Raw genomic sequence first — 12,876 nt, forward strand, 5'->3', positions numbered from 1 at the left:
GGGGTCCGGCGGCCGCCTCCCCCGAGACCCCGTGCGGGCGGGATGCTCCACTTTGCAACGTTCGCGTTCCCCTGTGCTTTCAGAACTGGAACTGAACACCAAATGCGTGGTGGAGATGGAAGGGAATCAAACGGTCCTGCACCCTCCTCCTTCCAACACCAAACAGGGAGAAAGGTAATGCGGGCGCGGAGAGGGCGGGAGGAGGATCTGACCCCGCAGTCTGCAAGTTTGAGCCAGGAAAATGGGAGTGCTCTCTTCTATTGTTAGGAGGACAGCTTCAAGTTTGTTGAACGCTCCTGTCTGAAGCTGTTGCAAGTCCAAGTTCCTCTCTTCCCCCTGCGCCCCCCTCTCACGTCCCCTCCGGTATAGCGCGGCATCGGGCTGGGCACCTTGGCCAGAGATTAGCACTAGTCAGTTGTGTCCCTGGTCGGCCTCTAGGCACCCAGACGGAGAGGGGCTGGATGGGACCCTAGAGGTGATTAGTCCAATGGCCACATTTTACAGATAAGAAAACGGAGGCCTGAGTGGGCAAGTGACCACCGCAAGGCCTTGTTCTCTGTGGAACCCAGTGCCTCAGATTTTTTTCTACCACTGCAGTGTTTGCTTCGTTTGGCAGGCTTGTTTAGGGAGTTTGTGTGTAAAGTGAAGGGAGACCCCACAATAAAGCAAAAATAGTTTTGTACGATGTAGGTTCGGGCCTGGACCATTTAAAATCTTTTTTGTTGTTGTCGGTGGTGGTGGTGCTGGGTTGAGATAATGCCTGAATGTATTGCGGGAATTTTGATTTTCAAGGAAACAAAAAGTAGTGTCCGAACTGTGTAAACACTGGGGGGATGTACAAAAGGGGGTTGCATTTACTAGATGGCAACAATTTGCATTTGAAAAGTAGTAACTGTTGGATCCTTATTAATTCTGCTCTTCCACGCAGCAGTATGGGAAAATGCCCTAAAATAATTTGAATATTTGGCATTTTTCTAGTAAGCCCATGAAGAAAAAAAAAAAATGGAATTCGTTCAATATAGCAGTGTTGTAGCTTGTAAAAATAGGAAAGAAAAAACGGGATATTTGTCAAAATTAATTTCTCTGGGACATGAGTATGAGTTTGTGTTTCTGAAAGTCAGTCACCTGTTGATTGATGCACTACAATTTAGTGATTTTTGCTCTCAAGAGATTTCCACTGGAAACTCTGAGGTAGGATTTGTTACTTTATTGCTAAAAGAAGCAACTGCCTCCGTTCTATAATCATGTGGCCGGTTCAGGCACAGTTTTGCCAAATTTTGGAGAAGAAATTATAGTTAGATAAGATTGGGGAATTTTTGCTTTTCATGGTGACAGTAGCATTTCTATTCAATTTGCAAACATTTTGGTACTTAGAGCAAATTTTTATGGTGATGGTAAATAGCTAAGTTGTATTTAAAATGTTGTGTTAAATACTTTTCAATAATGGATGTATCCTTGGATAATATTTTTAGATACATTTTAAATATTTATAGTATTTTAGATACATTTATAGCAGTGCAATTGTATATTTCATGGTGATAGTAAGTAAACTATTTTACTTTACTAATTAGATCACCAACTCCTTCCCCCTACCCCAACTGGATATTTTTATATTGTGTCAGAAAAAAAATTCTGCTGGGTCAGATTCTTCACAGCAGTCTGGAAAACAGGTAGAATATTCTAACTCCTGTTATGTAGCTGCTGCTTTTGTTTTCCTTGCTGATTTGACACCTGCTCCTTGTCACTCTTAACCATGAGGAAAGCTACTTTTAGCTACTATTTAATGAAATGAAGCTTTGTCATTTGCGGAGAGAAACATTTAATTTTGTGGAATTTGTATATAAATTATAATTGTAGACAGTTTGCTAGACATACTAAATAATCAGCAGTTACTAATCAGGATCTTTTAACTAAAGATGTGTAGGATGATTTGGGAATTTATCCATCTGGTTGTATATTGGAATAGCCTCTTCTTTGAAACTACAAGAATAGCATTGAAAAATGGGTATTCTCTTGTTCTGTCCTCTTGACAGATCTGGTTCTTTGAGTGGTAGATGAGCCCTTTCTATAGGGTTCTGCCTGGGTACCCATCATTTAGTTTATAGACTGAGAAGGGTCAACACAACAGTGCTGCTCGTAGGTTAGCATTGCAAGGATGGAGACACCAAATGCATTTTAATTTTCATTATGCAGCTTGGTTTCATATTTCTCTACCAGGTTTTCCCTTAAAGCAGCAGTGCATTTAAAAATAGAAACAATTCCTCCCTTGGGTTCTGGGTTGATTAATTGTGACAGAACTTCATGTTATGTTTGCAATTCATTTCTATCATTTGTTTTGAGATAGAGCTCAGGAAAAGGCAAGAATATTATTTTTCTTACCCAGAAGTCCAAGGTTTGAAGTATAAGAAGTCCTTAAATTAATATTGGCAAACCTACATCAAATTGAGAAATACTTTTTTTTCTGAAAATTACGGAAATTGTTAATGTGTTAACCATGAATAGAAATTTTAAGTTACTGGGTGAAAGTTTTCAGTCCTATCAGTAAAAACAAGTGAGAGTGCATTTATTTCCAGGAAAAGAAATAGACAGGCTTAGCTTTCATAATTTTCCCCTTTTATAAAATCAAAGCCAAGACGACATGGTGAGGATTAAAAGATCACAGGGCTTCTGAGGTTAAAGATGTTTGTTTTGGTCCTGAAATTTTAAGATTATAATACACTGCAGAAGTCCAGATTAATAGTTGACTTGTATACCATCACTGTTCTGCAACATTAAGACATATATGAATTTGTTTCTTAAAATACCATTGCATTATTATGCAGGAGACATATATGACCTTTAGATCAGGCGAGAACCATAGGTGGCACAGAAGATCCAAAGATAACTATAGGCCCAGTAGCTATGGGTCTGTGCCAGAGGCTCTTACCTTTGAGGGATGTGGGAAGAGGGAGGAAAAAATAGTTAAAGTAGAATGTGGTAGATTGTGTAGACTATACTTTTCCCTTTACATGTACCATATTATTTGGAAATTACTTGCTTCCTCTCTGTCTCCTCTTTGAGGCTGTTACCTCCCTGAAGGCAGGTATCTTGTCCTGCTTACCTTTGTGTCCCATGTCCCTGAGCATCACCTGGCTCAAAGCAGGCACTCAGCAAATGTCTGTAGTGTTTAGGTTTCCAGTGTGATGGAGCATTGAGGAGGGGCTGTGGAAATGACCCAGGGTCCAGGAAACCTGCAAAGAAAGGTAACATTTGTGCTGGTCATGTGGGTGCTAAGAGTGTAAGTTCACTTTTGCAAGAGTAGGAGAAAGACCTTTTTGTCAAAGAAAGTGAAAGCATACCTGCCGCAAATTATTTCTGGGTGATTGTGTGTGTGTGTGGTGTGTGCATGCATGGGCATGCATGCACAGGTGCACATACCAACAGGATGTGGAGTAGGATGCAGAAGCAAGGCAATTTAGGAGGGGCAAATAGAATGAGATTTCCTAATTTGCCAAAATGGGCAATAGTTAAAAAAAATCAGAGTATAAACAAATTTATGGTGAAAAATCTTTCTCTCACCCCTGCTGTTACCCCCCCTATTCCTTCCCCATTTCCTCACCTCTCCAAAAAAAGGTAACCATGGTCATTCATTGCTCATGCATATTTTCATATACATACACTTATATATTGTTTATGTATATTTCAACAAATATTTCTTCTATCTGTAAATACCAGTATGTTAAGACTTATTCGTTCTCTTTTTACATCCAGTATGGATGGTAGTGGTGGTTTTAAAAATATAGACAGGTGGCTTATAAATCTGATCTTTAAAACTTTTGAGAAGCAAAGCTTTACACTAAAGAGAGGATAATGGAACGTGCTTTCTACAAAAGTTTTTGTTCTTGATTATTTTTATGGAAGTGAATTGTAGGGTAAGCATCCAAAAAAATGTGCATATATAACCTGGCTCAGTTAAAAGAAAAATTAGGCTAAATTTGGACTTTTAGTAAGATAGCATCAAAATTTTAACCTCTTGCCCATATTTTCCATACTTCAAGGTGTCCAACACACTTTGTAAAGTGTATGAGGAAGGTCAGCAGAAGAAACCTCTGTCTTGGTTATATTTTCTAGTTTATGCATATATATTTTCTAGTTTATGCATTATATGTCACAAGATTTTGTTTCCAAACTGTTTTTCTCTGTCATTCCAGAATGACAGGTCTTTCTGCTCAAGTGTCTCTGTACACCAGAAATTTAAATATCAGTGAAAGTCATACAAAATTTAAAAAATCACCCAAGAAGCATAATATTCCACATTATAAAATTATTTGGATGACTTTGAATTCTTTTTATGTTTTGTTATTCTTTGGCTCAAATATTACAGAGTTGATTATAAGAAAGCAAAACGTATTTAGGTTTCACTATTATAGGAGTGAACATTCTTCATGCATGATATTAATGGGAATTGAAAGAGCATTATGATGGAGTATTTTTATTAGTTGTCAACATCTTTGTTTTAAAATAAAGGTAGGTTGAAATCTCTTAAAAACAAGACTAAAAAATAATTATAATGCAGTCTAGAGTAATGATTTTGAAGTTATTTTGTTCATAGTCCACAGTTAAAAATTATTTTACATTATGAACTCTGTGTGTATGTATATGTTTGAAGGTTCATGAAAAAATGTACTATGTGTATGTCTATTATTTTCTATCCCTTTCTGTTCTAATTCATTTTAGAAATGATAGTTGTGACTTACTGATTTAATTTCACAGCCCACTAATAGGTCACAAATGTATAATTTGAAAAATGCAAGTTTAGTGGATAAGAGATTGGATTCTGGATATATATGTGTGGGTGTGTGTGTGTAAATATATAAAGTAGTTCTATAATTTATAAAGGCTATGATAAAAAAATAATCTTCTTCATTTCTTTCCCCAGAGGCAACCACGTATAGCAATTTTAGCTCATTCTTTTGGAATTTCCCTCCATATTTCTGAGTAACGTGGTAGTGCTAGTTTTTGATTTATTCTCTTTGTTCTCTTTCTGGGCCCTATCCCCACTCCACCCCCAAATTCTTCCCATTCTCCATTTTCCCAGTATAGTTATATAGTAATTTTACATTGCTTATATGACTATATAGAACACTGTTTACATTGAGCCATGTACTCTTCTATGATTTCTTTTCCTATCATAGAACTTTTTGTTTTCCCTGGAGTTAACAATTATTTCTATTTTTTCCTTTTTCTTTAATTTGTTGCTTTCTATCCTTACTTATCCTTAATTCAACATCTAAATTATTTTTCCCTTGCTTAACTCTTGTTTCAAGACATTCAGACATATTAAGTACTCTTGATTTTATCTTTTTTAGAGATGGTTCTCCTTGACCCTTCTAACATGCTCCTTTTTGAACTGATAGCCTTCTCTGCCTGATTTAGTTGTCCTGCGGTTTCCATTACCTCATTCTAAGGATTCCTTTTATCTCTCTTCTATATGGAATCTCTTGTTTTCTGTTTTCCTTTTCTTTCTTGGTTTACTGCCTAGATTTTGTATATCACATCTTTTAGTAGCTTCTGAAAAAGGGTGCTTGCGAGGTAGTTTTTTGAACCCATGGAAATATCTTTGTTCTATCCACCCATCTCATTGATACTTTGGGTGGGTATCAAATTAAAGATGTCAGTTGCTCTAATGTCTTTTATCTTTTGGTATTTATGTTGAAAAATCCAAAGCTATTTGAATTTCTAATCCTTTGGGTGTGTCCTAGATTTTTCCTCTCTGGAATCTTGTGGAATATTCTCTCTCCCTCACCTCTTTTTTTTTTTTTTTTGGTGAAATCACAATAGTGGGCCTTTTCGATCTGGAAACTCATGTCTTTCATTTCTAAAAAAGTTCTTGAATAAATTCATTAACAGATTCTCCTCTTTTATTTTGTTCTTTTTTGGAACACTTTAGACATGGGGTTTCCTGACTTCGTCATCTAATTATTTGATTTTTACTTCCTACTTTTCATCTCTTGTTTTTTGTTCCACCTACTGGGAGATTCCTTCCACTTTATCTTCCTACACTTAGGTTTATTTTTTCTTTTCTGCTATCATGTTTTTAATTGCCAAGAGCACTTTTTTGGTCCCTGATTTTCTCTCTCTCTATATTTTTAAAATAGCATCCTTTTCTTGTTTCTTGGTTGTGGCATTTTCTTTCTCTTTCTGAGGACATTAATGATCGTTTCCTCTGTATAGTCTGCTTTTCTTTCCCCCATAAGTTGCATGGTTTTGTTTGTTGTGTTGGTCTCTGTCTTTAATGTTAAGGACCTTTCTCAGGTATAGCTGTATCCAGTTAGACTCGGGATTCTCCAGGTCTAAGACTATGTATGATTCATCTTCATGTTCTCCGTGCCTAGATTTAAGAATGACCAGGACACAGAAAGCATTTTGTAAATTCTGTTTGCTATTTTTAAAAATATATATATTACTATTAGAAACCTGTCAAATACCTTTTCTATTTAACTTCCAACAATAGAAATAAAAATAATGATTTCCTTTTTTCTCAAGAGCATATGTAAACGTTAGAATTGAATGTGGTAGCTGCCCTGGACAACTCTCAGTTACCCACATTTATGAGGATAATGAATTGTAGTCAGTAGAAAAAGTTGGAAAATTTTGAAAAATCCTATTTTTGCATCACTATTGCAGATATTTTAATTCAGAAAAAATTTTTTTAGTTACCTTTAATTTAAAAATGTGTATGCCTTTCGGGCTGGGAAATTTTTTCAAAATGATACCAACTGGCCAGTTTATCATCCTACCACTTAACTCAGCTGCTTCTGGCAAAATCTAGTTAGGAATAAGTGGATAACTTAAATCATTTCCAATTGTCAGTAACATTACACATGCCATGGACTCCTATTTTTAAGAAATTTGTAGGAACAAACCTCTGCCAAATAGTAGCTCCCCGAAGACATTCAGCTACAGTTACCTTTTCTCAGATCTTCCCAGGAGCTAGAGTAGAGAAGATGTTTATGCATTTAGAATTTAAAGAAGTTTAGAGAACATTGCAAAAGAAGCAGAATAGCAGCAAAACCAAGACATACAGAAACACTCAGAAAGATTATTTTATACCTTGACAATGTAAGAAATTAAGTTACTTACAACTTTAACAAGGCTGTCAATAAAGTAATGCTAAAATTTGTATGAAAATGTGTATTATTATAATCAAGAGTTGATTTAGAGGTAGGATCTAAATATTGCTACAAAATATTTCTGGAAATTTAGACTTGCAAACAGAAGAAGAAAATGTGAGAAACATATAGTTGTTGGGTTTATTTGGCATTTTACCACTCAACAACTATGTAGAAACTAAGTAAACAAAAAAAGTCAAGTTTTTACATCTCTAAAATTTTACTTGTAAAAATGCTTTGTTCTTATATTTGATTGTAGGAGCTAAGTTTACAAAAGAAAAGAGGAGAAATCCTCTTTGACTTTCAAGCCGAGCCTCATCATTTGCTTTAATACAGTCTTTATTTCATGTTACTATGAGGTGAACAATTCAGCGAATTATTGATAAAGTTGTAAAACTATTTTACCAAATGTTCTTGCAATGGATTTTTCACATCGAAACACAATTGTATCTTTTTGAAAAATTGTTTCCTTAGATTCTCTAAAATATTTTTTGCACAGGTAACTCTAAGAAGCGTGGCAGAAATAAAAGGAGGAAGGGTCATTGATTAGCCAAGCTTGAGCTTGGCAAATCAGTTATTCTTGGTTTTCATCTGCCTAAATTTTGCCCTTGTCCATATAAGAAATATTTGTAATTACAATTTTGTGTTTTGCTTTTCTCCCATTTATACTTTGACATACAACATAGCTTTCATAATTATAATTTTAATAATGCAGTAGTGTCTTTAGTCTTACTAGTTTTAACCATTTCTGTATATTTGGACCTTATAGTTGTTTCTCTTAACTGTTATGAATAACTAAGATCATCTTCATGAAACATTTTTAAAATCCTTTGCTAATTAAAGACATTTCTTCTCAAGCAAGCTCGTTAACATAAAAACATGTCTTAGAAATTGTATGACATTATGAACTATGCTCTTACATTATAATGAAGTTAAAAGTTGATAATTTTCAGATATAAGTATGGACTAGGTCAGGGAAAAAGTGATTTTGTATGGGCAGTAACAAGACTGGCAATTTCTCACTTTAATGTGCATAGAATCATCGGGAGCGCCTCACCCCAAAAGGTTCTATCCAGTTAGTCTGGTGTGTGTCTTGAAAATTTGCGTTTCCGACAAGTTCCCAGCTGATGCTGTTAGCTCAGGATCAAACTTTAATCACTGGTCTAGACCAGCCACTCCCATAGAATTTTCTGTGATGATGGAAATGTTCTATCTGTCTGCTGTCCAATATGGTAACCACTCGCCATCTATGAATATTGAGAAATGTGGCTAATGCAGTCAAAGAATAGAATTTTAAATTTTGTTTAATTTTTATTAATTTAAATTTAAATAGCTACATATGGCAGGTGGCTACTGTATTGGACAGCATAGGCCTTCTTGTGTCAAGGGTATGTGTTAGTGTGAAAATAAAGCCTCAGACAGCTAAATAAATTCTTTCTCATTAAAAACTAAAGCCTTCTACTCCTAACCAGGCATATTTAATCAAAATGCCTCTATTTATTTTTACTTGAATTTTGGCAGAAGGGAAAGGAATTACCTAAATTGTCTAGATACAGGGTACTTGTCCATCTCTTCACCTGATTCTGACTTCTTGGGAAACATAGGGTCTTGAGCTTTCTAGGGGCCTGTGGACCACAGTTCCCTGCTTCAGGCCCTGTGACTATGTGGCAATTCCAACAACTTCATTCAGCTCCTGTACCCTGTCTATGCAGAAGGTCAGCATGGTGCAATGAACTGGGTGGGGAGTCTGGGTGCTGCCTTGTTCTGCCCCTAATTTGGTCTATATCCTTGAATTAGCCATTAATCCTTTTCCATCTAAGTTTCTTCGTCTGTAAAATTGAGGGCTAGACTAGATAATCCATAAGTTTTTTAAGCTCTAAAGTTCACATTTATCCCAACTGTACATAAATGTACAATTGAGTCAAATAGAGTAAGTAGTTAACATTTATAGGGGCTGAAATGGGTTGCATTGTAATTTACTTGTCAGGGAAAGATGGAGGTTGTAGGGGGTCACTGTTCTTAGCAGTCTCTGTTTGCCTGCAGTAGCTGATGAGAGAATCCAAGGTGTTAGATGAAATAAGACAGCCACTAGCAGCAGTTATGCAGTCATTATCAGCTAGCTGAGGAGCCTTGGTCCTTATACTCTAGAGACCTGCTTCTTTCCTTGGCTAGGACAGTGGCTTTTGCATGTGCGTGCAGGGCTTTGTAAATCATCTGGTTTGGACCTTTCAACTAGTGTTTATCTTGTACAGTTGCATTCTTTTGGTACCCAATGATTTTAAAGCTATTCCTGCAGACATACAGCTCTTTTATGCAATAAGTATGTATGTATGAAGTGAAAAGTGACATTTCCAGAGCTGTTAGCTTGAAACTTCCTTGGGCAGCTTGTTTCGTTTCTGGTGATTCTGTTACAACCTTACCAAACTACTGTTAATTCCCAGTATTTCCTATTTCGATGGTAGGGTGAGCTCTTTTGAGGGAGGGGGGAGGTGTGTGTGTGTGTGTGTGTGTGTGTGTGTGTGTGTGTGTGTGTGTGTGTGTGTGTGTGTGTGTGTGTGTGTGTGTGTGTGTGTGTGTGTGTGTGTGTGTGTGTGTGTGTATGTGTGTATAAGTGTATATATGTATTTCTCTCTGATTTGTTCCTCTTACCCTTCCTTTTGAAAGCAGAATAGAGTTACTGATTTTCTTGGGTCCTTCAGAGTCTGGTTCATAGGTGTGATGAGTTTTGCTGCTGTCAGAAGAGGCTTGATGTTTGCAGTTCCCTTGAGGGAAGATGTTTGGAGCCTTGTTTTTTAAGACAGGGAACAGGAAGGAAGCCTTTGAGTTAAGGGAAGCTTTACCCTTTGCTGTTGGTTCTTTGTCCTGAGGGGACACTCCCTAGATTGTTACACCTACTCTGAATGACCACAAATACTCGTGTATCTCCAGCTGGGAGCCTCAGGAAAACTGGAAAGGGCAAACAATGGTGAACTGCACAGGCGTTCTGTTACAAGCACCAAATAGATTTATCCCAAATTTTGGAAAGGCCACAAGCCATAAAACACGTGTAGTTTGTGGATCCGATTAACAAACCTTTAAATATACTTCCATTCTCTATAAATATACAAGTCCTCAGAATCTGTGCTTTGTGTGCATACATATCTATTTATCCCAGCTAAACAGAATGTAGAAAGGTTTACAGCTGAACTTGCAATTGTAATTGCCTTTTTAAAAATTGGATAACAAACTGTTAGGGTGTTTTGTTTTGTTTTGCCTTTTTGTTTTCTGTTCTTAACTACTTCTGTTTATATAGTTAATTAAAGCTTAGTATTCACTATGCAAATAATAACAAGGAACAGCTACATTATTACATTGAGAAAGATCCTTAAAATTACTTGTTTCTCTTGGGCAATGTTTTAAGTCGGGAGAAGTCTGGTAGCGAAAGCTTATCAAGATAATGGTGTTAAATTTGAGCAGCCTTATCCAGTTTTAAACATCTGCTTTTTTGATCTAGAATTACAGTACAAATAGGTAACATTACCATGGTAATGTCACTTTTAAGTTTTTTTGAAGCCTTGAAGTATTGTTGGCTTTCATAGTTAAACTGTATTCCTCTCTTGAGGATGACAGCTTAGTCTGCATTTTTATGATGGATTATTTAGTGGAAATAATTTTCCAAAATTGCTGGTCTACTCTACTCATAAGAGACTTAAAAAAAAAAAAAAGTTCTCTAGGCAGGTTGTTGTTTTTAGTGTTTTCCAAGGGTGACTTCTAGCTATCCTTGACCATTGGTTCCTAGACTTGAGAACCACAATTTAAAAAACCAGTAGAAATTAAAAAATTGGATAAACAGAGTTTCCTATTTCTTTTACATGTGCTAAGAAGCACACTAAAAAATGCCACTATATCTTGATACTGCATTTAATAAAATAAAGGATTCTTAACGGAATAAAAGGAAGGACATAATTAGAATTTAAACATTGGATACATTTAATTTTGTAAATAAAACATCACATTGTTAATTTTTTCCTTTTTTGGGAACTGTTGGGAACACCACCATGTGCGACCCCTGGACTGTGACATGCATGTCCATGATGTCTAATAGGACATCAGCTGATAGAGTTTTTGAGCCTCTTGGACTCTCTTGGCTCTTTAGGCCAAAGCATATACTATAAATTGTTAGAGGATTTTTTTTTTCTTTTAAAAATTGAATAGGTTTCTCCTTATTTGTGTGTATAATTGAATTTTTTGAATGGCAGGTACATCTTTGCTTTTGTAGTTTGATAAATTGAAGTTACCTCACCAGTCTATTTAAAAGTTAGCCTAAACAAAGTTTAAGATTTCATAAGTATTCTGAATTACCTTGTAGCTGAGCCAGAGCTTTTACTCTCAATGAAGGAATATCTTTTATTTGCCTCTTTCAGTGTTTCTGTGACCATCTGCTGGGTGTGAATAACTAGTTCTGTTAAACACTATCAAGTATTGTGATATAATGGTGTAGTAGCCAAGAGCCACTGAGTGGACTTTGGAGGCAGACTGCTTATGCAACTTACTAACAACTTACTTGCTGTGAAATGTTGGGCAAGTCTCTTAAGCCTTACGTCTTGGTTTCTTTATTTGTAGAGTGGGTGTAATAAAAGTACAGACCTCCCAGGGTTAGAGTTAGCATGGTGCTTGGCACCTGGTACACACTGTGTTGACAATTTCATCATTGTTTTTATTACTGTGGAACACTTAAAGCTCATTGACCTGGGCCTTGTTTCTTTTATAAACACCTAAAAAGAGTAATTAAAGAAGGAAGTCTCAAAATTCTGACTGTAAATGTTACGAATTTTCTGATTACTTTTGATTTAAGTGTGGACACTTTGAGACTACCTTTGCATTGTCAAATCTGATACTTCATCTTCTCAGCTGACAGACCACAGGAGCATGGCTTTGCTGAGATGGACACAATGGATTTTGAGAGGGATGTTTCGTCTATAAAAGGTGTTCACCAGTCTCTAGTCATTTGGCAGTCATTCCTATAGGTAAAGAATTTATGTCAAATTGTGAATACCTGTAAGAAGTAAGTGTTCTTAACAAAACTTTGCCATATTTCTAAAAGTGTGTATGCAAAGAATGGGGGTGTGTGATGGCAGGGTGCATCAGAACTATGGAATAATATCTGACGGGGAAAAACCTCAGTGCAAATAGCCTGACTGGAATTTCACCTATTGTCAAACTACCTGACTAACGTTGGGGCTTGTTTGTGGGTTTTAGGGATGGGACTTGAACTTCAATTTCGGAACTTCAACTCTATGTTCTCATTATTGGGCCCTCGTCTCCTTTGTTAACTTACACATAGTACATTTTCAATAAATGTTTGTTGTACTTGATTATATTTCAATTAATTGGATATGTGATTATGGGGCTTTAGTTGGAATAGGGGATTCATAGACAGACTGTACTACCTAGTTGAAAACTGACTTCTGAGAAAATGATTGTCTGAAGCCACTGAAGCACTGTATTCGGTAATACCGGGTTTCTGTACTTCTTTTTTTCTTCCTGAGAAAAATTGACTTTATCATCCCAGTCCCCAGGATGGTGACTCTTGTTCTGTTTACCATACTGGAGGCATGGACTCAGAGCCTCTCTATTAAAAATTCAAAATAGAGAAACATTTTTCTCTGCATATCTGATTCTCTGGCACCCCTTCCTTATGTGACTATATTTTATCCCTGGGATCTTTTTTATTTACATATTTATT

At 36.3% G+C, this 12,876-nt stretch overlaps 1 protein-coding gene across 1 annotated transcript in view; it reads left to right on the forward strand.

Moving 5' to 3' along the window:
- The first annotated feature begins 46 nt into the window (after window positions 1-46).
- Window positions 47-12,876, forward strand: part of KIF13A (kinesin family member 13A) — a 175,878-nt gene continuing 163,048 nt past the window's right edge. The window contains 1 exon segment of the mRNA XM_015587289.2: window positions 47-174. Coding sequence (XP_015442775.1) covers window positions 116-174 — 59 coding nt within the window. The 5' untranslated portion in view covers window positions 47-115.

This window comes from Pteropus alecto, unplaced genomic scaffold (genome assembly GCF_000325575.1).
Source record: "Pteropus alecto unplaced genomic scaffold, ASM32557v1 scaffold121, whole genome shotgun sequence".
Taxonomy (NCBI): Eukaryota; Metazoa; Chordata; class Mammalia; order Chiroptera; family Pteropodidae; genus Pteropus; species Pteropus alecto.